Genomic DNA, 25,564 nt, shown 5'->3' with positions numbered 1-25,564 from the left:
GTTTATTTATTTTTGGGACAGAGAGAGACAGAGCATGAACGGGGGAGGGGCAGAGAGAGAGGGAGACACAGAATCGGAAACAGTCTCCAGGCTCTGAGCCATCAGCCCAGAGCCTGACGCGGGGCTCGAACTCCCGGACCGCGAGATCGTGACCTGGCTGAAGTCGGACGCTTAACCGACTGCGCCACCCAGGCGCCCCTATGTTTATTTATTTTTGAAAGAGAGAGAGAGCGAGAGCAAGCGTGAGCGGGGTAGAGGCAGAGACAGAGAGGGAGACACAGAATCCGAAGCAGGCTCCAGGCTCTGAGCTATCAGCACACAGTCTGAGGTGGGGCTCGAACTCATGAGTCATGAGATCATGACCTGAACTGAAGTTAGTCGCTTAACCAACTGAGTCACCCAGGCAACCCCCCCCCCCGCCCCGCGCCATCTATTTACTTTCTATATTAAATTCATTTCTATTTCTAACAGGAAAACATGTTTCTTCATATTAATTGTCCTTTGTATTTTGCACCTCTGTGGCTTCCATTTTTTTAACCAATATATCTGCCTTATAAAACAAGAGCCTAGAAAGAATGCAGTATTGATGCTTGAAGCATGTGTAGTGTTCTAAATTTATTACAAGAAGTGAAAAGCAAATGAATTCTTCTCCCACCAAAGTCATGAAAGGACGTGTCTAACAGTTCCAAAGCAGCCCTTTGTGATTTAGAGAGAAACTATCAGACTAGCCTCCAGATAGGGCTGCACAGGTCCAGAAAATTACTTTAAAGTAGTCACCTTTGGTATGACCTGAGATAAATAAAGAGCTGGAAGGTAGCTGCCCTGGGTACATTAACTTTCATCCTTCTTTCTCAGTTGATAACTTTGGTTGTCTTGCCCACCTGAACATCTGCATATACCTAACAAGAAAGAGCCAATATGCCTCATCTTTGAAAGTGAAGAAAAGAAAACAAAGTTCATCTGGTGATTTGTTGTGGCTGTTGTCATTTGCAAGCTCCATCTTTTGCCGTGGTGATCAGTCCAGCCATACCGGAAACGGTTTTCAAACTCATACAACCGCAACAAGGCGAATGACCGGTGAGAGTTTTTTTGGGAGAACAAATTCCTAAGAGTTAAATCTGAGCAGTTTCCACTATCACTAACCATATATTTAACCAAGTTCTTTGCAATTCGACTCTGATGCAAACCTGGTAAAGTATCTTTTATGTAATGGCACAATATAATGAAGTTGCAGAATTTGATTATTTAGTAGAGTTTACCCATCCTGGTTTGACATTATTTACCAATATGCATTTAATAGGCACCCTAATAGTCATTTCATGCCCTGACGACCATCTGCCTTTAAAGCCTTTAATTCTCAGAACTGGTCATTCACTAGTCTTTCTCAGAAAAAATAAAAATGCCATTTCCATTCAAAGCCATGAGTTAAAGATAACAAAACCCCCAAGAATACATGTCCTGAATAACTTAAAAATGGGGTCATTTTCATTTCCAATTCCTTTTGCATGCTTCTGAATTCACTATCATTATTACTTTACATTCACAATAATAATTATCTTCAATTATATTTCAAAATTAATTCTTTAGAAGTGGTGTTAGAATCATGTACTTACAGTCCGTGATTTTCAGTGTCCTCTTGACTTCTCCACTTCCCGATCCCCCACAACCATCTTCATCATCACACTCCCCGCTGACCTGTTCAGCCATGCCACCGCCACTGCCCATCTGCAGTTCCCACTTGTTGGGCTTGGGTGACCTACCCTGCAACAACTAAATATGGATACAAAAACACTTATTAATGGAAGACTCAAGTCATCTAAGGAAGTGATTCAGAAACGTGTCTAAATTAGAATGATTTTCTTATGGGGCTCTACTATTTTGGTGAGAATACTTTACCAAATTGAGTCTGTAAGAAAAATTAAAACTACTGAAATAATAATAAATAATGGGAAAGGTGTTACAGCTACAAAGATCTACAATCTGCATATCGGCTCAATAATCAAGCTTTGCTTGAGGCTTTGGAAAGCCAATAAACCAGGCTTTCTTGCTCATGGATAGTTTGGCTGGAGAATCTTTTGTCTCTGAATTAACACGTTTAAGCTTGGTCAATCAAACTCCATCAGTCAAACTCCAGGACGACACAACTCCCTTTGCAGTATATTGGTTGATACTACTGTGCTGTGCTGTAAGCCAACAATCCAAAATTTCTCAAAACATAGAGTAATATTCTTCAAGAAAAGATTCTGTTAAAAGAATGTCGAATTTTGCACATATATGTGTATATAGCTTTAAACTTTCTTGGATCAGATGCATAGTCCAATGCATATGGCACAGAACTGAACCTGGGAACAAAAGACTTAGATCCCACTTCCATTTCTACAAATTACTTAGGAAATTTAACCAACTTCTTGGTTCTTGGTTCTCAAGTATTTTATTTACTAATATGAGCAAAATGGATGGAATAGCCATTTCCCCCTACAGCATGGGAGTGCTGGTAATATTTTTGAATAATATTGGTAATGCCTGAACTCCTTTTCAAGAAGATGATATCATGAATAATAGAATATTTCACTTAAAGCTAAGATGAGAGAAATGATTGAGTATGTGGCACACACCCCTGTAAGGCAGTATAGAACATATGACCAAGCATGAGCACAAGAGGGTACTGCTATATTATGAACAAAATGTACCACTGCTGAACACTTAATGGGCATTTAAATTTTTAGGGTGCTTCGTGAAAGTATCAGGGTTGTTACTTCTAGGAGATTTTCTAGATAATAGTATCGACTGGCAGACAATAATTAAACATGCAGCCCAACGACAATATTTCATATTGGAAAACAAAGGGTAAAATATCCGCAGTACAACTAAGATGAATATGTTTAGCATTTAAGGAACACTTACATCAAAGAAGCTGGACTTTTTTATAAGCTTTCAAAATTAAAAATAAAATGAGGTCACAAATTGTGAAATATTACAATTCTTTAAAATTAATTTTTCCCTAACAAGAACGAAACAGTAAAACAATTTGACAATAATTTAAAAATTCTGGTCAGAATTAATTTCTATTTATTAGCATTTCCTAAATGTGTTAATAGGCGTTAAATTCAAAAAGATGTCTCCCCTGATTCTCTTGCATATTCCTCCAAACAAGAGGTTAATATTCCATAAGACATTCCCTTACTGAGAAGATCATACCCCGGGAAACAAGCCATCATATCTTACTTTTTCTCCACGTTTCGGTTTCTCATCCTCTTCACAATCCCTCTCACTGTTTCCAAGTCCCTGAATATGAGACATAATCACTGCTTCCTAAGACAAACTCATCAAAAAATATCCACAATTCTATCTGACCCACACTTCCAGGTTCCCAATAATCCTATCTCCCTCTGATGGGGTCAATATCTCTGCGTCCTCTGCATGAAAGTTCCATCTTACTATGTTCATTTTCTTCCTTCTCAATCATCACACATCCACAAATGTTCATTTTCGTTCTCACAACTATGATAAAATTTATCTTGCCAAAATCCCCTATACATTTCTAATCAACAAAAACAAGATTTTCACAGTAAGATCCTTATTCAAACCCCACATCTTTTGGATTAAACTATTCCAATTTCTTCTTAGTTTGATCGTCTCTCTCCTCACACTTCCAGGAAAATAAAGATAAATGTTTCAGTTAATAGCAGAAATCTCTGTTCTTCCTTTGTAGTCTCTTTCTGGGAATCCATCCCGACAGATTGTGCTCTCACCTGTATACAAATTACACACAAGTCCTTATCTGCAGCTCTTGCCACAATACTTCATCTCTAGGCAGTGATTGGATATAAAAATGTATTCTACTGCTTTGTATCTTAAAATAAAACTTCCATCTCCACTATTCATGTATCATTACAACTTCTCTTCCCAACCCCTGATTGCAGGGGACATCAGTCTCTCCATCTACTACCACCAAATTATTTTCCCCAAATCAGTACTTTCACCATGTCATTTCTCTCTGCCTTACTGCTCTTTGTGACCCTTAACTGTCAAAAACTGCTAGTTCCCAACATGTGTCTAGAGGAGAAATATCACTAGCGATAGACAAATCACAGAAAGAGATCCTGTGGCAAAATGGTTGTGAAATTCCTATGATGGCCCCTTCTTGATACCCATGAACTAAAGGCTCATGAGAAACCTCACAGTAAGCAATCTTGTTTAACAGTTGAGACTCACTTCCCATTTTCCAAATTTACATAAGCAAATTACCCCTTCCCCTCACTCAACACCCACTGACATACATTTGGAAATGGGGCCTACAAAATACCATTCAAATACAGTTAAAAACTTTGTTTTTGTTAATTATGTCTAAGCACAATCCCCCAGCACCCAAATTCTGCCTCAGAGCAATCAGTTTGTTTGTCACACTGAAACTGTGTGAATTTATATGTCTATAATTTTGTTTGTGCTTGTTTCGTATTTTTCTCACTTCCAACTCTTGTTTTTCCTCCACATAGAATACCCCCTTTCTTCTTTCACAATTCATCATATCCTAAATCTCAAGTTCAACCTCAAATACCTCTTTTCCCACTCCATACATATTTCTTGGATCTTTTCAATCTATGTGAACCATTCACAGGCGCTTAATTAACTTTCTTAAGCATATGCCGTGTCTTTCTGACTAATGTTAAGTTTCTCAAGGATGAGACCATGATATTCTCATTTTTATGCTCCCAATCATTACCAGAGGGATATTTTCACATTATAGATGCTGAATAAATAAGTTTTAATTCATTTGCAATTTGAAAATAATTTATTAAATTTACCCTGTCTTCCACGCCCTTTACATCTAATTTAGGAAAGTGCTTTCACTTTTACTCAAATCTTCAGAGGCCATGATATTCTAGAACAGCTTTTGAATTCATGCTTATTGACTAGTAGATGAATTCACTTATTTATTCAATGACATTGAGTATATATTATGCAACTCATACATATGTTGAAGAATATAATTCACATCCAAGGAGAAGACATAGTCTTAGTTCTTAAAAAGTACTCAGTATATATTCCTTTTTAAAATTTTTAAAGTTTATTTATTTTGAGAAAGAGAGAAAGCATGAGTCAGGGAGGGGCAGAGACAGAGGGAGAGAGAGAGAATCCCAAGCAGGCTCCACACCATCAGTGCAGAGCCCGACGCTGGGCTCAAACTCATGAAACCATGAGATCATGACTTGAGCAAAAACTGAGAGTCAGACACTTAACTAACTGAGCCACCCAGGTGGCCCTATATTCCTTATTTCAAAAAAAGTTTTTAATGTTTATTTACTTTTGATAGAGAGGCAGAGTGTGAATGGGGGGTGGACAGAGAGAGAGGGAGACACAGAATCCAAAGCAGGCTCCAGGCTCTAAGCTGTCAGCGTAGAGCCTGATGCAGGGCTCGAACCCACAAACTGTGAGATCATGACCTGAGCCAAAGTTGGACACCCAACTGACTGAGCCACCCTGGTGCCCCTATATTCCTTCTTTCAAATTGGTCTACATGAATACGCAACAAGGTACAATCAAAATAAAAGAAATGATGTGAAAATCGGGGGTGGGGTGGGGGAAGCAGACTAATGATTTAGTTTTGTCATCTTGCCAAATGATTTTTCTTTTTGATCTTAGTAAGAAGTTCATCTCATTCCTGTGCTCCAGGAAGCATCTAAAATATTGTGGAAATAAAAATTTAACATTGAAGGATTATACCAAGAAATACTTCCCCAAAATATTTGTGTTTGCTACCCTATTAACTCAAGAGAAAAGGGGTATTCAAATTACCTTTTTAAATGAATACCTAGGAACAGGAATCTAGATAGGGTCAAAAACTTATTTATATAAAATATTCATTTTTTTCTAGAGTAGGAAGGGAACTTTAGCTTTATGATTGGGTCACCGGGTGATGAAATAGCCTCTTGTTCTTTCACAGGACATCAGCTCTTTATCGCCCTCTCCTCCTCCAAAGCCTGGGAGCAGCGTGCAGATCACTCCGCCATCTTTCTGTTGGCTCCACCTTCATGGGCAAGTGCCATTTCACTTACTATTCTTAAGTCATTTTGGAGAAATATACACAGCTTCCATCAAAGACAAGCTTGCGCCCCATGTCTTTAGGTAAAACGAAACAAGTTCCACATGTGCACATTTAAAGCAACATACACAGGGGCGCCTGGGTGTCTCAGTTGGTTAAGCATCTGACTCTTGATTTCAGCTCAGTTCATGATCTCACCGTTCATGAGACTGAGCCCCTCATTGGGCTCTATGCAAACAGCATGGAGTCTGCTTAGGATTCTCTCTCTCTACTTCTCTCTCTCTCTCTCTGCCTCTCCCCTGTTCAGCTCTCTCTCTCTCTCTCTCAAAAGAAATAAATACACTTAAAAAAAAAGCAATATATACAAATAAAATGACCCTGTAGAATGATAAAGAAGCCAATTTTTATAAATGACATATGAAAATCAGTCATATTACAGTAGATATACTCATGCCACACACTGTATCAAACATCGCTTCTTTTTATCACATACATGGATAGCTGTTCCATATACTCATAAAATACAGAACATATTAGAATTTTTCAAAATGTAAAGCCTTAAAATTTTAACATTACTCTCTGGGCCTACATTCTCTGCATCTGTAAATTAAGAGAACAATATCTGTTTGGAAGGTTTTGAGACTATTAATTGGTTTAATTATACAAAGTGCTACCATATTGTGAGTGCTCAGTAATGGTTAGTTATTTGTATCACAGTTATCATTATAACCGGTAGGAACTGATACTGGTTACCCTGATTCTGTCTTTCAAAAAGGGAACCCATGCCATGATCATCCTCATCCTGCCTTGACTTGATCTGAGTCTGCCCAGTTGTAAAGATGGCAGTATTTTGAACACTTGAACCTATTCCCAAGTCATGAAAGGTAGAAAGTCGATCAATACATACATATTTATAGAACAACTACAACAGAGGAAGGGCATGATTTTGAGTCCCAGACATACATTAATTGTGTGCCTTTAACCAACTCACTTAAGCCCATTAAAACTTATTTTATTCTACTGAATAATAATGCAAGGGGAAGCACTTTATGTAGTAGAAGGCACCATACTCATTTACAGTGTCCTGTGCAAGATGCCGCATCCATAAAATTGAGAAGCAGAGTGAGGACAGTGAAAAAACCCACAACTTTTAGGGTGTTCCTCCTTTCCTCAATGCCATGCAGTTTGTGCAGTCAGCTGATTAGCTGAAAATAGTCAGTTCTGATGACTGATGCTTCCTGCTTATGTTTAATTGGTTTAGGAAACTCATTAGTTATGCTATCTTGGAGGATGAGTTCGGTGGGTAGAATATCTGATGACTCTAAGGCAAATGTATTTCTTTCAGCTGGTGAATTAATCTCTCAATAGACTCAATTTGCTTTTTACTAACGGTCTGGCAATATCCCATAGTTGCAATATCCTTTCAAACACTTACAATAAAATCTGGCTAGAGATGGCTCACATACACAACATGTTTGCTGTGAAAGAGAAACATATTCATCCAAAATTTCCAAATGTGAAAGCAATTGAACATGCCTCAAAATCCTATACATAGTAATGCATCTCTAAAATATTTCCTCCTCCGTCCCCTTACAATCATTTACACGGATATACAAGAAGTACATATGTATATGGAAAATATTAGTCATCAGACACGAGCCTCTACTCATCTATTCAAGTGCAGACACGGTAAAACCTGTTTTCTGAGTTTATGCTATTGATGAGAACATGTTGTTGAAATTAAATGTTGACAGAAAAACTTCAATCTAAAAAACTAAAGATACAGAAAAAAATTATTTTTTTTAATATATGAAATTTATTGTCAAATTGGTTTCCATACAACACCCAGTGCTCATCCCAAAAGGTGCCCTCCTCAATACCCATTGTACAGAAAAAAATTATACTTTCACTTCATCAGTTATAAGGCATCTCTAAAGATATATTTTAAGTATAGAATAAAAAATCTCTTTGAATATATACACGCAAATATATACATATATATGAATTTAATTTTGTTATAAAGCACTTGGTATCTGCACTTTCATACAGTTTAAGTGAAACTTAAAAAGAAATGTATGGGAAATAGGAAAACAACGGAAGCTCATAACATTTTAAAATTGGAACTCTGATTCAAAATTCCTCGTGATGTATTTTTAAAGTTATCTCCGTTACATATTTCAAATGAGACCTTTAAAAAAAACTTCTTATATAATATGCCCTCATCTTTTTTTGCAATTTAACTTCCCTTCCCCCAAACCTCTAACTCTGACCCCATCTAGACCCCAACCCGGTCCATCCTTTTTTCACCTCCCTTATGAACACAATTACAATCATATTTTACAAATCTTTTTCTAGCAAATTTTCCCACTCTTCCTCTTTCAAATTAAAAAAAATAATAATAATTTATGTTAAGCTAACCTAACCATAGATCTCCAAGTTCATATTTTCAAAAGCAGTTAAGCCACAATAGACCATTCCACCTAAAAAGCCAAACACATTTTACAGTGTGTCATGTTATGTTACGTTGACCAGACACAGAAGTCATTTCTGTAGGATTTCTTGTCAGTGTTTGCTTTAAGTTTGAGCTTTCTGATCTCGGCTTCTGTTACCCAGTGATTTGAAAGGTCACTGTTCTGTTGGCATTTAGTTTATGCAAGGCAGTCTGGCAATTTATAAAAGTCTTGTGATTTTGTAAATAGAATACTGAACTTAAAAAAGGCTTACCACATTCACTATCTGGCCTCTAATGCTTCAAGAAATCATTTATTTCTAGTCCCCTTAAGAAAATTCTGTATGTCTCCTTTCACTGTGCTAAAACTTATCTTCAACTCAGAATGTGGCCGGTTCTGTCTTCTGAGTTGCCATGCCAAAAGTGACCAGATACGTCTATAATTAATGTGTGTTCCAGTCCAACCGCTCTGTTTGACCTCATGGGAGAGTTTAAACTAAAAGCTAATGAGTAAGTGCAGAAATAAAATGGAAGTAGGGATACAAACACAACCTCAAAAAGAACTCAGAAAAAATGAGAGACTTTTTCTTTTTTTTCAAAAGAGGAAGTGCCCATGCCAAATGTTAGCAAATGGCTTTTGTGAAACGTCTGTGTGACAACACTCTGAAGACCCGGAAAGAATTGCTAAAAAAGAAAAACAGAAGAAAACAACAACAACAACAATAACACACACACACACACACACACACACACACACTCACAAACACATGCACACACAACATTTCTTACAAGACAGCCCCAGAGTTAATTTTGGAGCTTTCAATCAAAACATCCATGCTGAGTTAGCTGGACAGATATAGAAGATCAACGGCTACAATAGGGAAGGAACAAGGCCACTTTGTGACAAGCAATGTATAAGGACCCTGCAGCAGGAGCATGGGAGACGAGGGGAGGAGGAGAATGGAGCCTATCTATATTGCAAACATGTAAGATGTTCAATGGACTAAGTGGATGTGTAATGCAAATTTCTTGAAGTCAGACATTTCATTACGTAGGACATGAGGCATGACATTTATAATTGCCCCACCCCCCACCCCCAAAAAAGGTGAGAATTGTTTTCTTGATGCTGCTATCTTACTTCCCAAGTAGTTTATTAATTTTCCAAATCATTACTGCATATTGCACACTAGATATTGTATATCTACATAGACACACACACAAATCACATTGCATATTGTCACGCACAATTATAGGATAGACACCATCCAGGTTTCTAGCTGTTCCAGGTGAGTCTATGATTAAAATTAAAGAACATCCTAAACCAGAAAAATCAGATATTAAATAATCTCATTATTTTACATTTCTTGGGTGAAGCGTGAATTTGTATTATTCATGGTGTGGTTTATCATCGAGGAGTCATTTTTTAACATGCTGAAAGCCTATATCTCTGTTCCTAGGTCTTCATATGCATGAGAATACTTAAATAACCACCATGTAATACAGACTTAACATGCATATTTGCCCTAAAAACACAGATTACCTCAGGAAACGGCCTCTCCCTGGTTTGGATGCTACAGCAACTCAAGGTACTAGTAATTTACTGCTAAGAACATGCCTAACAATTTGCCTCATTATCTTGTATCATCTTCCTGACACTATAAGGCACAACGACCAAATTTCCAAAATCAAAGATAGAACTGAACATCTGCTCCCTCTGAGCAAACAAGTGAAAGTATTCCAAAACATGGATGGATTGACTGAAGATGAATTCTAGATAACTGATCATCAGCTAGTGAATCAGGTTTCCATTAAGCACACTCTACAGAAGTGAATCGGGACCCATATCAGAAAGGTAATTTTAACTTTACATGCATTTGCTAGTTAATGGTATAATATTAATTTTGGTTGTGTTACTAAGGGAGTGGTTTTCTTTGCTCAGTTCATCTGCTAAATGTTGCTTTATCTTGGCTCAGTCAAAAAGAAAAGGATTGGCAATGTTAGCAATTCAGTTATCTCTACTGACAGAAAGACCATGAAATTTTTACATGGAATACAGGAATTAGCATTTCCATTATTTAGATTTTCCCTTGCCATTTCTTTTCATTATCTTAATATATTTCTAACAGGACTACAGGATTTATGTCATCCAATTGATACATGTTGGAATCACTGTCCTTGAATGATTGATCTGTATAAGCCTGATGTCATGAGAAACAGACAAGGGAAAAAAATAAAAGGAAGGAAGGAAAGGAGGGAGGGAGAAAGGAAACCTTTAATCATGATACATTGTCGATGTAAGGGTTCCAGATTAGAAAAGATTTTTATTTGCTAATTCGTCAAAAGTTCCATTATCTTTTAGAAAGAACTGTGACGGATTGCAAATTCATTTAAAACCTAGTTTTGGCAACTAATCTAGATTGCCTTCACTGGCCAGCTGTGCGGAACTCATCCTCAGATGCTCTATTAAAACATTCTAGGAGAGATGCCCTTAAAGTTCCCCAGTCTATTAAAGGTTTACTTCCAAGGAGCTCGTTCTGATCTCATTTAGTACGACACCCTTGTGTATGCCAGATGGTAACAAGAGTTATAGCTTCACACATGTCATTCTGATTTTCACCTTTGCAGTGAAAGTCCCTTAATCTAGCTTTCTTTACATAAACCACAAAAATACGGACAAAGATATGCTAAGCCAGGATTAAGGAATTGTGATCTTGGTAAATATTCTAGAAATAATTTGAGAAAAATTAGTAAAATTTGAGGCTGTGGTTGCCTTGGGGAAAGGGCAGGTGGGTGTTTGGGATTCTAGGCTAGATTCTTCCATTAATGATTTAAATGTGTGCCTAAACAAACTTTAATTTTGCTGAGCCTAAATGTTTTAGCTGAAAAAAAGGAGGAGGTTGAAAGTCCCCAAGTGTGCCTTCTGGCTCTAAAATTTTCAATTCTAACTTGTTTCAAGCCATTCTAACATTTGGTTTAGAAACTGGCATTCTAGGGGAGCTTGGATGGCTCAGTCGGGTAAGCATCCAGGTCTTGGTTTCGGCTCAGGTCATGATCTCACTGCTTCCTGGGCTCATGCCCCTCATCAGGCTCTGTGCTGACAGTGCAGAGTCTGCATGGGATTCTCTCTCTCTGTCTCTCACTGCCCCTCCCTGACACATGCTGTCTCTCTTTCTCTCTCAAAATAAAAACTTTAATTTTTTTTTTTAAAAAGAAATAGGTATTCTATCATCAAGGGTTATTGCAGCCCTCCTTGACCTACATTTTAATTCTATTCCTTTTTCTGTTAGCTTTAATTTTTGGAGTTTTGTTTTAAATTTTTTTTAACGTTTATTTATTATTGAGAGAGAGAGAGAGAGAGCATGAGCATAGGAGGGGCAGACACAGAATTTGAAGCAAGCTCCAGGCTCTGAGCTGTCAGCACAGAGCCCAACAGGGGGCTCGAACTCAAACAAACTGTGAGATCATGACCTGAGCCAAAGTCAGACGCTCAACCAACTGAGCCATCCAGGCACCCCTAATTTTTAGAGTTTTAAAATGTACAGTATATGTTTCTTATAGGCTGAATCATGTTTCTGCAAAAATATATTTTGAGGTCCCAAACTCCAGGACCTCCAAACATGACCTTCTTTTTTTTAAATTTTTTAATGTTTATTTGTTTACTTTTGAGTGGGGGGGGGAGCCGGCATGAGTGGGGAAGGGGCAGAGAGAGAGGGAGACACAGAATCTGAAGCAGGCTCCAGGCTCTGAGCTGTCAGACAGAGCCCTATGCAGGGCTCGAACTCACTGACCACGAGATCATGACCTGAGCTGAAGTCAGACACTCAACCGGCTGAGTCACCCAGGCACCCCAAACATGACATTCTTTGAAAATAGGGTCTTTACAGAGGTAATAAAGTGAAAATGAGATCATTAGGGTGGGGCCTAACGCAATATGATTACTGTCCTTATAAAAAGGGGAAATGTGAACACAGGGCCAGACATGAACAGAGTGAACACTATACAAGGACATAGCAGGAAAATGTATGTGACGGTGTAGGGTTGGCCGACACACCTACAAGCCAAGGAGGCCAAATGCTGCCAGAAAACCAGCAGAAGCTAGGAAAGAGGCATGGAGCAGATTCACAGCCCTCAGAAGGACCCACCCTTGCTGACTCTTTGATTTCCAACTTCCAGACTCCAGAACTGTGACGCAATAAATCCACTGTGTTAAGCCACTATTTGTGGTCTATTGTTACAATAACCCTTACGGTTGAATACAAACATACATACTAAATAGTGCAAAAGTCATAAGTGTGTAACCTCAAGAATTCGACATGAACTCAGCCATGTGATCACCATTAGCATGATACAGAACATTACCAGCATTTCGGAAGCCTCTTTTACGCCTCATTTTCTTCTCCCAAATATAACACAATTTTGACTTCTACCACAGATTCATTTTTCCTGAGGAACTTTATATGAATGCAAGCATGTCTGTGACATTCCAAATGTAGCAGAAATTCATTCTTTTTAATTACTGTATTTTATTCTATAGTATCAATGAACCATAACTTAATTTCCCATTGTGTTGGTAGACAATTGTACTATTTTGAGCGTCTGGATGTAAAAATACTGTTGCTGTGAAAATCTTGTAAATGTCTTTCAGTGTAAAAAAAATGGTCATACATGTTGGGTATATACCTAAATATGAAATTGTGAGGTCATGGAGGCCGGTATCTGTGTAGTGAAACTAGCTTTATTTGTTTATTTCCTCCTTCTTAATATTGATGTATAATTTATTAATATAGTCTACAGATCTTAAATATACAGTTCAGTGAGTTTTTGCATAGGTATACAGGCAAAAATACAACTCAAATTAGAATATAGTACAAGCATCCCAGAAATCTATCATCTCAGTCTATAACAAGAATCAGAAGATAACTGCTATTCTGATCTCTACTTACATAGATTCATTTGCCTGTTAATGAATTTAATAAAGATAGTATCATGTAGTATATATCCTCTTGTATATGGCTGTTTATATTCAACATTATGTTTTAAACATTTATCATATTATTGTATGTATCAACTATTCATTATTATTGTGTAGGGGAGAAAAAGTATCTTTTCTTTCTACCCTTTTAAGTTCTCAACTACAATCTCTGCAACAAAAGACAGATTAACAAGAGAAAAGCATACAAATTTATTTAATAGGAATTTTTTTTTATCTTTTAATGGATTTTTATTAATGTGCATCTTCATAGGGTTTTTTTTTATGAAATTTATTGACAAATTGGTTTCCATACAACACCCAGTGCTCATCCCAAAAGGTGCCCTCCTCAATACCCATCACTCACCCTCCCCTCCCTCCCACCCCCCATCAACCCTCAGTTTGTTCTCAAACTTAACAGGAACCCATGGGGGAGGGGAAGGAAAAAAAAAGAGGTTATTTAATAGGAATTTTATATGACACAGGAGCCTTCATTAGGAAGAAGCAGTTAAAGCTGAGCATTCTTATGCTAGGTTTGATGAAGAGCAGAAAATCATGGGAAAATGTGATAGGACAAAAAAGGCTATGAGCTAAGTGGGGAAAAAGCTTATTGTTCAGATTCTCCTGAGCTGAGTCCCTAGTCTTTGGAGATAAGGATACTCCCTACCCTGTTTATAGTGAGAGCACCTTTCATATTAGGGTCTTAAAACCTGCTTCAGGGGAAGGTTCCTGCACTTGCCCTTTCTCAAATTTCTTCAGCTCAAAATAGTCAATTCGTCATGATGTCATATTTTGACGTTGCCTTTCCTGAACCCTGTCAATTGCAATATAGGCGTTCCATTTTATGCATAGACAGCAACTTATTTAGCATTGGACTATTCATCTGTTCTCAGTTTGAGGATACGATAAATAATGCTAATTGCATATTGTTGTGCATATTTTTTGAATGACTTAAGCATTCATTGATCTTGAGTGTATATCCAGGAGTGGAATTGCTGAGACAAAGGGTATATTAATATTTATCTTTAATAGACATTGCCAGAATAGATTTCCGATATGGTTCTTCAGGTTTAAATTTCCACCAACAATACACAACACTTCCAGTTATCCCATGCTTTCTTCAAGACTTGGTAATATTGGCTGTTTTAATTTTAGTTGTTTTGTGGGCATGTAGTGATAGTTTTAGTGATTTATTTCTAGGGGTACCTGGGTGGCTCAGTTAGTTGAGCGTCTGACTTCATTCAGCTCAGGTCATGATCTCACCAATTGTGAGTTCAAGCCCCTAGCAGGCTCTCTAGGGGCAGCGCAGAGCCTGCTTCAGATCCTCTGTCCCCCTCTCTCTGCCCCTCCCCCATTCCCACTGTCTCTCTCAAATATAAATAAAACCTAAAAAAAGATGATTTATTTTTATATGATTTTGATTTTTTCTTTAAATTTTTTGATGTTTATTTATTTTTGAAAGAGAAAGAAAGAGAGAGAGAGAGAGAGAGAGAGAGAGAGAAAACATGAGTAGGGGAGGGGCAGAGAAAGAGGGAGACACAGAATCCAAAGCAGGTTCCAGGCTCTGAGCTGTCATCACAGAGCCTGACGGGGGGCCTGAGAACCATGAGATCATGACCTGAGCTGAAGTGGGACGCCAAACCAATTGAACCAACCAGGTGCCCCTGATTTTGATTTTTTTTTTCATCCTCTAATATAAAGTGACTTTTCAAGTCATTTACCCATAGGAAAAAACAGGTTATCTACATTTTCTAATGGATTTCTAAGAGTTCTTTATAAATTCCAGATATGACATTTGTTTTCATGTTTATGTAATATTTTTATTATTTTTGTCTTTCCTTGCTATTTTTAGATGGATCATTTTTTATTGCTTGTTAGCCTCTTGTTACACCTTTTTGAATATCTTAGATATTATAATTGTAATATTTATGTATAGTATAATATTTATTCTAGACTTATTACTTTCGATAAGTATGCTTATTGAATATAAGTATTCAATACTATTACCACTTCGGCAACAATATAAGAACCTTAGAAAAGTTAAACACTATTTAGCCACTCTCATTATCACATTTTATTTCAATATATATTATAAATTCCAGAGGCCAATTCTTATGTTTACCCCTCCTTCTCATGTGTATTTCATGGTAAATATCCCCCCCCAATTCCTTTTAATATCCTTGTCAGATTTTAATGTCAATATATGCTTCCCACAGCAAATTAGGAAGAATTCTCTCTTTTGTATGTATTTCCTGAAAGTGCTTGTATAAGATTAAATCTATTCATTCCTTTTATTTTTAGAAGAATTTACCAGATAATCTGTCTGTGCTTGAAATTTCTGTGTGTGTATGAGTGTGTGTGTGTGTGTGTGTGTAAAATGTGTTAATTATAGATATGGTTTCTATAATTGATACAGAGCTCATTCTGATTGTCAAATTTTCTTCTTGTGCCAATATTTTAAGATTTGTTTTCAGTGAACTTCATTGCTTCCTGTAGTTTCATGCTTCTTTTAGGAATTATTTTTCCTTAGCCTGAAGAACTGAAGTATTTCTTGTAGCTCAGGTCTGCTAGGTAAGCATTCACTCAACATTTATGTGACAAAATAGATTTTATTATGCCTCATTTACATGTATATTTTCACTGGTCATAGAATTCTGGATTGACATAATTTTCCCCTCAGCATGTTAAAGAAAGATGCCATTCTACTGTCTTTAGTTTTTGTTGAAAATCTTAGTTTTGCTCTTTTACTTGGTTTTAAGACTTTCATTTTGTCTTGGTTCAACAGTTTGACTAAGATCCACCTAGTTATGGTTTTCTTTGTATTATGTTGCTTAGGTTTTGTTGAGTTTCTTAAGAACGGACCTTTTTCCTTTATCAGTTGTACAACTTTCTTGACCAATTGGTCTTCAAATATTTGTCTTTCCTACTCCCTCTCACGTGTCTTTCTTGGTCTCCAGTTGCAGGTATATTAGACATTCTGATGGTGGCCCAGGCCTCTTATGCTTTGTTCTGCTTTATCTAATTTCTGTTCTTCAGTTTAGATTATTTCTGTGGATCTGGATCTCTCTTCACGTTCACTTATTTGGGTTTTATTGTATTTACTGTGATTTACACCTATTCAGTGATTTAAGTTCAATTAGTGGGCTTTTCAGTTTTAAAATACCTACCTAATTTTTTATATAGATTCAAGTTCTTTGTGAAAATGTCCACCTTTTCATTCTGTTTATTTTAATTTTATTACCATATGAGCATCAACCAGCTTTCAGAGATATCGAGATTAGCTCTTTGCTTTGTTTCTCCACTGCAACCTCAAAACCTGAGAAATGTCTGGGGTGAGGTTCTGGGGGTTGGCCATACGTTTATGGCAGACCCCTCCCTTTCAACGATTTTATCTCCTAAGCACTGTGAGATCCTGGAAGATTTCATTCTGCCTTCTAGAATCCCTTGGTATAGTTCCTCAGCCTCACATATACCCAAGAACTCGGCAGATAGCTCTCCAGAAAAGAAGTCTTGTGTACCACTGTCTACTTTACCCCAAGATTCATCCAGGTCAGGCCCACTCCTCAGCCTCTACCCACAGTCAGAAAAAGCTTCCAGAGAATAAACATTGACAAATAGCCCATGTTGGCAGGACTCTCCAGTCTATAAATTTTAGTTCTTTAGTTCTTTTGGTTGTCCCAGTTGTCCTTAAAATTTTTAATTATATAATTTATCTACATTCTAATTGTTGCAACAATTCTTTGGCCAAGTCTGACCTATATACCAAACTTGCATTCCCTTTACTTTTAGTACTTTATTTGTTAATACAGAGTCTTTTATTTTTTTTTTCTGAAAGCATCTTAAAATTCATAAAAGTTTATGTCATGAAATTTTTGCAGAACTGAATATTCCAAAAATAAACATAGACTTTCAACTCATGTTATCTTTTTTACATGCTCATCTTAGGAATCAATGGACCACCAAAATTGCTTCTCAAATTAAAAATATATCTGGAAATTGTCCAAAAAGGATTTAAGATGGCTTTTCTAGAAAGAGGTCTTGCTAGTGGGACTCTGAACTCTCTGACAGAAGTAAAAATAAAAATGTCTTGTAATTATGAAGACCATTCAGGTATATTTATTGACATTCTTACTGCTTCATCTTGAGGGGCTGACTTACAGGTACATAGAAATATACCCAGAACAATGGAGAGATAGAAGATTTAAACCAGCATGTTCTAATTTTTTTAAATTAAAAAAATTTTTTTTTTGAGAGAGAGAGAATGAGCAGGGGAGGGATAAAGGGAAAGAGGGAACCTAAGTAGGCTCCAGGCTCAGTGCAGAACCTGAGGTGGGGCTTGATCCCATAATCCTGGGATCATGACCTGAGCCCAAATCAAGAGTTGGACGCTCAATGGACTGAGCCACCAGGTGCCCCTCAACCAACATGTTCTGAGGAAGTAGTTTAGAATGTGACAGTGTATCTTGTTTTTAAGTCAGCTGGCCAAATGTAATTCAAATATGTTATACACAAACCCTTTGTGTCCCTGAAGAGAGCTCTGTAATGATGTAGATGCCACTAGGGGAATTATCAGGAATACTATCATGAACCATCCTCTGCGGTGCTGAGTAAGAAATTTACTTTGGTCTGTAAGCCTCAAGTTAAAGGAGGGAGAAATAACAAACAAATAAACCCTGAGAACATGTTGGAATGAGTGACAGACAGAAATGTCAGCATCTATTATCAAAAGACCCAGAGAAAATAGGGAAGACTAGGGTAGAACTGAGTCAATATTCTGTAAATTTTTAAAGAAGGTAAATATTAGAAGAAAGGAAGATTGATCTGAGGAACAGCCCTTCACCTGCACTAGTAAAGCATCCATCAGGTAGGGCATGGGCAAATGACAACCTTAGTACCTCAAAATTCAGTTTTGTTCCATCAAAGAGTGAAAATGTTGTTGAACCTCAAATTAGTCCAAATAACTTTCTGGCCTGATGAATTTTGCCAAGATAATAAGTTCTGGGCGGGGGGCGGGGGGGGGGGTCTTTGTATTTTCCTTACTTTAAAATTACAAAAGTACCTTCTTATTATATAATCCATTCACATTATAATCTTTTAGGCAATATGGAAAATCTTATGAAGTTCAATAAAACATTTATACATTTAAATTTTAAATATCCAATACAGTGCTTTACCAGTCTCTACTTGGCATTTTCCCCATGTCCCTATACCAGTGAGTGCCCTTAAATAATTGAAATAAATGTATACATATATATACTTACATATGTATACATTTATACATATATATTTATTCCACATAACAATTTCATACTATAAAAGGTAATATTTTCATTTAAAAATTAAGTATTAGTATCTTTTGATAGATATGCCAGAGGCAGCACAAGAGCTATTTATTTTTGGCACAAACTGGCTTCCTTTTGATAACTGCTCTCATGTCCTGAGTGTTCCCTCTCTCTTCCATGTATTCAGTGTCATATCATTTTTTAGCTCTTCACACAGGCTTTCCTGGAAGATGCAATTTCCCCTTCCTTTGATCATAATACTTTCTTAAACAATATTGCTATTCCCTTGCAATTGATTCAATGTGAGTATTAGGGGGAAAAATGACCAGCTGATTAGAACACTTTACTTATGGGCTGGGTGGAAAGAAGACATATCCCTCCAAAACTGCACTGAAATATAAAGGGAGGAGATTGTCAATTCAGAGCTATGCAGGCACCATCACGGGTTCTTCTTCCTTATTGTCAGTTATAGATCTAAGCCAGAAGGGTACTGACGATAGAAATGGAAAGGGGAAGTGTGTGTGTGTGTGTGTGTGTGTGTGTGTGTGTGTGTGTGTGTGTGAAGGCAGCCACTTGAATGCAGTCATCTCAAGGCCTGACAGGGAAGGATTCATTTCCAAGCACACACGCACGAGAGCTGGCAGGATTTAGTTCCTTGACAGTTGTTGGACTGAGGACTCCTTTGATTTCTCGCAACATGGGCCTCCCTGTAAAGCATCTTACAACATGGCAGCTCTCTTTATCTTAGCAAGAAAGCAAGAGAGCAGGAGAGGGTAACAGCAAGGTGGGGAGAGGGCCAGCAAGATGCACGTCTGTTTTGTAACCTAATCCCAGAAGTAACATCCCTTTACTTTTGCTACATTGTGTGTTTCAGAAACAAGACATTAGGTCCAGCTCGCACTCAAGGAGAGGGGATCACTCAAAGGCATGAACACTAGGAAGTGGGATCATCGAGAGCTATATCAGAAACTGCCTATGACACCATCCAGGTAATTACCACTAGTATATTATTTGTCTTCAGAAATATACTTAAATAAAGCTCTAGAATAACAGTCTAGGATTAAATTAAATTAAAATAATGGTCTCTACAGCTCTGTATCCTGCTCCATACCCCCAGAGTTATATATAAATGTAGCAGTTGTTTCTCTTCTTTACCACCAGACTCCAGCATGATTCACCCACACAGCAGAGACCCTCTATGTGTTTGCCTAAGCCAGATTCGTCAGAATCTATATGTTATTGACATGCCAGTGACTATTTTTACCCATTCTGGAAAGCCGATCAATTTTCCACATTCCCCATTCTCAACTCTCAAGAGTGTTGATTGCTTTTTACAACTAATCTCTTCTCCTCCTTGTCACCTGGGCTTCCGCAGCAACAATACCCCTGACTACATTTTCTTTCTTCTTTTTGCAATGTCTTTTTCTCCGTCTTCATGCAATTTTAAGCAAAGAGACTTTTTCTAAACATTTTCTAGCAATGCATGCTCCTGCACAGTGTGACCTGACTACTTACATCAGTTACAATTTCCAGCTCTTTTCAGTTCTTCTCTTCTTCTTAGTTGAGCTCACAAATGATTCTACACCAAAGAGGAATAAGATGGAATGGCAGATAATTCTGGAAGACCGTTGTAAGAATTGCTAAGATTTTGGGGTGCCTGGGTGGCCCAGTTGGTTGAGCGTCCGACTGTGGCTCAGGTAATGATCTCACAGTTCGTGAGTTTGGGCCCCGTGCTGGGCTCTGTGCTGACAGCTTGGAGCCTGCTTCAGATTCTGCATCTCCCTCTCTCTCTGCCTGCTCGTGCTCTGTCTCTCTCTCAAAAATAAACAGACATTAAAAAATTTTTAAATAAAGAACTGCTAAGATTTTATTGAATAGTTTCTATCATCCTTTTGATGCTTACTTATATTGCTTATATTTTCCTTTAAGATTTCAATTTTGATAAGTAAATAGTGTTTATTAAGCCACTGTGTTCTAGGAACTAGAGAAAGAATGTTTAACAAAAAAGAAAAACCTAAACTTTTCTAGTATTATTATCATAGCTATATGCAAAATCAATGCATTCATTTTTAAAAATAAGAACTTGAAAGATGTGCAGTGAAGGAAGAGAAACTTTCTTGCAAAGGTAGACACAAAGCAAGATTTATTTAAAACAAAATTAAGAAAATAATATTTGGTAGTTTGTTTTGAATTAATTTTATATAATCTCTATTTCTAAATATATGTTTAGGAGGCAAATGTATAAATTTTAATCATTTTTATTCATAGGAAAAGTGTAGGGTTTCATAAATTTTGCCACTAAACTTCCCTGACCTTTATCAATTCCGGTTTTTTCCCTTGTTTACAATCTTACTGAGCTATAAAGGTATAACCATTAACCAATCAAAATGAACACTAAAAGGTCAGTGCATTGCATATAATATAGTTGCTTTTCAAAACATGTGTAAGGCATTCAAATTCTGGCACATTTTTGCAAGTCCAAACTTGTAAAATAAATCCATGGTGACATAAATGAGACCCGGGCTCCTGGTAAAACTTGTAATAAAGATGAGAAGAAAGTCCAGCTCCCTGGCTTTTCGTTTTTATTTTCATATTTTAAATTTAGTCTCCAAAATTCTAGTAAGTACAGAAAGGACATGAAACAAATAATGTTATGGATGCCAAAAACTGTAACAATCTTACAAATATCTAATATCAGCCTATTAGACATGATAGAGTTACGGTTATGGGTAATGTGACTCAGGACAAACCACGAGAAAACAAAAAGGGATAGCCAGATTATTGAAAGTAACATTAATGAGTGAAGAATGCAATACTATATAAAATGGATTAATATGTGATGGTCAAAGGAATAGATGAAGATCTAAGTACAAATAATCTTCTGAGGGAGGCCTGGGTGGCTCAGTCAGTTAAGTGTCTCACTCTTGATTTTGGCTCAGATCATGAGCCCATGGTTCCTGAATTCGAGCCCCACACTGGGCTCTGGGCTCACAGCATGGAGCCTGCTTGGAATTTTCTCTCCCTCTCTCTCTGCCCCTCCTTTTCTTGCACGCTCTCTCTCTCAAAATTAAACAAACTTTAAAAAGTAGTTTTCTGAATATTAATAGAAAAGAGAATTCTTTGAGAACAAGAAGGATGTGTTCAGGAGTGCCAGATGCTAAGTTGAATAAGACCTGGATAGAAACCGTTCATTTAATTTGAATATTATATAATCATTAGTGATCCATGGGGGAACTCTTGCCACAGTAATTTCCACATGAATTGAAAAGCTGAATGTTAAAAATACAATCAAAATGCCTTAAAATACAAGTTGATACTTACATCATCTTGGATGAGGCAAAGGCATTGTTAACATAAACCCAGAGCTGGATACCATAAGGAAAAGATGCCTAAGTCAACTAGATAAATTTCAAATCTCCATGTTCTCCTATGTTTTCTTGTTTAGTAAAGTCATTTAAAATGTAATTTTAACAAGATTACAAATACATCTATATGTACACATACATAAACATGCATTACTTAACATAGAAAGAAAATATAGTATTTAAGACATAATAAGGTAAACATTAGAACATATATTTAAAAAAATTTCTTTTTACATTTATCTATTTTTAAGAGAGAGAGACAGTGGGGGAGGGCCAGAGAGAGAATGAGACACAGAATTCGAAGCAGGCTCCAGGCTCCGAGCTGTCAGCACAGGGCCGGATATGAGGATGGAACTCACAAACTGTGAGATCATGACCTGAGCCAAAGTCGGACCCTTAACCAACTGAACCACCCAGGCGCCCCTAGAACATATGTTTTTGTACATAATAGTGATTTTGTGCATAAGAGTCGCACGGAAGTCCAAGCTGGAAAAAGAAAGAGCATGTCCAGTGAAGATCTACAGGTTCTGTGTGAGCACACATGTGCACATGCACACTTACAAAAGGGCTGATGCCCTGGCCCTAGCGAACCTCATGGTGGAGCAGGAAATTAGGCCCTGATGTGGAGAGTTCCTCAGTATATATGTCGATGTGTCAGAGCAGGGAAAGGAGCAAGACGGGGGATGCCCCACTTCTTCCAGTCATTCATTTTCACATTAGGAAATAAATAAATCTTATTATTATTTCCAGCTCCTCATTTTCTGGGTCAAGGACTACTTGAGAAAAAGGGGGAGACTGATGATTTATGTTGCCAAAAATAAAACAAACAAACACAAATACCTCATCGTGTTCCGGCTTTTCCATGGGATCCGATATAATTATAAACAATCGCTCCAGAGCCAAATACTAAACATTTGAGAGAAGAGCTGTTTTTTACATTACCTTTAGTTTTTATCAGAAGAGTGAAACAAATATTATACTAATTGGCCTCCTAAAAGGAAGCCCTATATTGCTTTCTTGGTTGTTCCATACTTCTTAAGACAAATGTTTTTTCTTAATACTGCCTTATACTGATCATTTATTAAAGCATGTTTAGCATCGATCTTAACAATCACTTCTATTTCTCTGTCCAAACGTAGTAATGAAAATCATTTCATGTCCAAGAATTGTATTTTAGAGGTTTACCACCAATGCAGAGATTTCATTTAGGATTACTTTTACATTGTATTTCCAGAGAATCTCTCCACATTTCCCTAATATTTCACACTGAAATAGTTGACTTTAAAGGCATGCTCAGGTCAGGGCACCTGGGTACCTCAGTCAGTTAAGCGTTTGGCTCAGGTCAATCATGAGTTCTGTCTCGCTCTCTCGCTGCCCCTCCCCTGCCTGCTCTCTCTCTCTCTCAAAATAAATAAGTTTTTGTTTGTTTAAAAAAGGCATGTTCAGGTCATAAGATAAAAATAAGTTCTTTACTCCACTCACAACTCCCTTGCTCTGTATTAAATTGTATGTGTTGTATCAAGACTAATGACTAGGCTTAACATGTGGAAGGGAAGTCATATCAATTGACTGATAAAGTCATGTTTGAAATAAGCTGACTCACAAATAGACATTTTCTTTACTACTACTTATAAAAATATTTAGTAACAAATAAATATGTATCATTTAAATATGTATAAATAAAACTGTCACAATAGTTATAAGGAATATACGTAGAGACTGATATCCCCTTTAAATACCAGTTCAAAACAGAGATGCAAGTTAAACTTTCAGCAAACATTGGTGATAAAAATCAAGCAAAACTTTGTGATAATAAAAAAATAACATGGGGCGCCTGGGTGGTGCAGTCGGTTAAGTGTCCGACTTCAGCCAGGTCACGATCTCGCGGTCCGTGAGTTCGAGCCCCGCGTCGGGCTCTGGGCTGATGGCTCAGAGCCTGGAGCCTGTTTCCGATTCTGTGTCTCCCTCTCTCTGCCCCTCCCCGGTTCATGCTCTGTCTCTCTCTGTCCCAAAAATAAATAAACGTTGAAAAAAAAATTAAAAAAAAAACATAAAAAATAAACCAGAATATGGTAAAATAACCCATGGACACTTAAATAAATGTCATTATTTAAAACTGAAATATAAAATCTTCTTATCCTTCATGTATTCATCATTACTTCCTGAAGAGAGTGAAGATATCCATAAAGAAAAGATAATATCAATACAATATTTGACACAAAATTTAAATACTGCCACATAGCCATTTCCCAATGGTAAAGTTTTGTTAATTACGCATTTACCAGTAAGTGCTTTATCCATTTAGTTATGGATATATGAAATGGTGGTTATAGACCAAATATTTTGATGATAGGCAGTTGAAATTAGCAAATTCATAATCAGTGATTCAAAAATGACTTTTGTGATACCTATAATGGAAATAGGTGTGAATGCTCGTATGTAAAACCACTGCCTCCCACCCCTCTAATTATCAGGGATAATCTTCTGCAAATTATATCTGCCCTACCTGAAGGTACATCGTTTTCTCCACTGGCAATCTCCTCAGCATACAATATTCTCAAATTTCTCACAATACTACATACACACATACATACATGTGCATATGTACATATACCACACACACAAATAACCCTGTTACAATTCTATGATCAACTGCTACCTATCAAATCTGTTCTTCTTCCTCCTAACTGTTCCTTCCAAGTTTCTACAATATGTGATATCCACTTTCTTATCTGTTCGTTCTTTATATCTCTTTTTCTTTATATGCCTATTTCCTGCTTAGCTTTACTATATCAGTTCCCCCATGGATCACTAATGATTATATAATATTCAAATTAAATGAACAGTTTCTATCCAGGTCTTATTCAACTTAGCATCTGGCACTCCTGAACATACCCTTCTTGTTCTCAAAGAATTCTCTTTTCTATTAATATTCAGAAAACTACTTTTTAAAGTTTATTTAATTTTGAGAGAGAGAGCGTGCAAGAAAAGGAGGGGCAGAGAGAGAGGGAGAGAAAATTCCAAGCAGGCTCCATGCTGTGAGCCCAGAGCCCAGTGTGGGGCTCGAATTCAGGAACCATGGGCTCATGATCTGAGCCAAAATCAAGAGTGAGACACTTAACTGACTGAGCCACCCAGGCCTCCCTCAGAAGATTATTTGTACTTAGATCTTCATCTGTTCCTTTGACCATCACCTGTCTTTGATACAAGACATCAAATATTTCCCACTGTCCTTAAAATAAATTTCACAGTATTTAGGATTGTGTACATAGATACTTATCTCCTATTATCATCCCTTGATTAGCTTTTCCTTTAACTACACCAATATTCTTGGGTTTTGTTGATTGGATACGGTTCTTTGTTACCTTGATGCTTTTATTTTGAATCCTCTTCATGGATTGATATTCTTCACTATTGTCTACCTAAAAAACTGCTAAATGATCTAATTCATCACAA

The 25,564-nt window shown here is 37.1% G+C and overlaps 1 protein-coding gene across 1 annotated transcript in view; it reads right to left on the bottom strand.

Annotated features, from left to right (window-relative positions):
- Positions 1-838: 838 nt before the first annotated feature.
- The window catches only part of GPC5 (glypican 5), a 682,201-nt gene continuing 657,475 nt past the window's right edge, over positions 839-25,564 (bottom strand). The window contains exons 7-9 of the mRNA XM_047075274.1: positions 1,614-1,770; positions 1,031-1,199; positions 839-899 (exon numbers count right to left, since the gene is read on the bottom strand). Of these exons, the coding sequence (XP_046931230.1) occupies positions 839-899; positions 1,031-1,199; positions 1,614-1,770 (387 nt within the window). The remainder of the gene's footprint in view (positions 900-1,030; positions 1,200-1,613; positions 1,771-25,564) is intronic.

Source organism: Lynx rufus, unplaced genomic scaffold, assembly GCF_022079265.1.
Source record: "Lynx rufus isolate CCGP_SWC_20201006 ecotype Redwood Valley unplaced genomic scaffold, mLynRuf1.p SCAF_1, whole genome shotgun sequence".
Lineage (NCBI taxonomy): Eukaryota > Metazoa > Chordata > Mammalia > Carnivora > Felidae > Lynx > Lynx rufus.
This window is presented reverse-complemented; position numbering and strand designations above follow the sequence as displayed.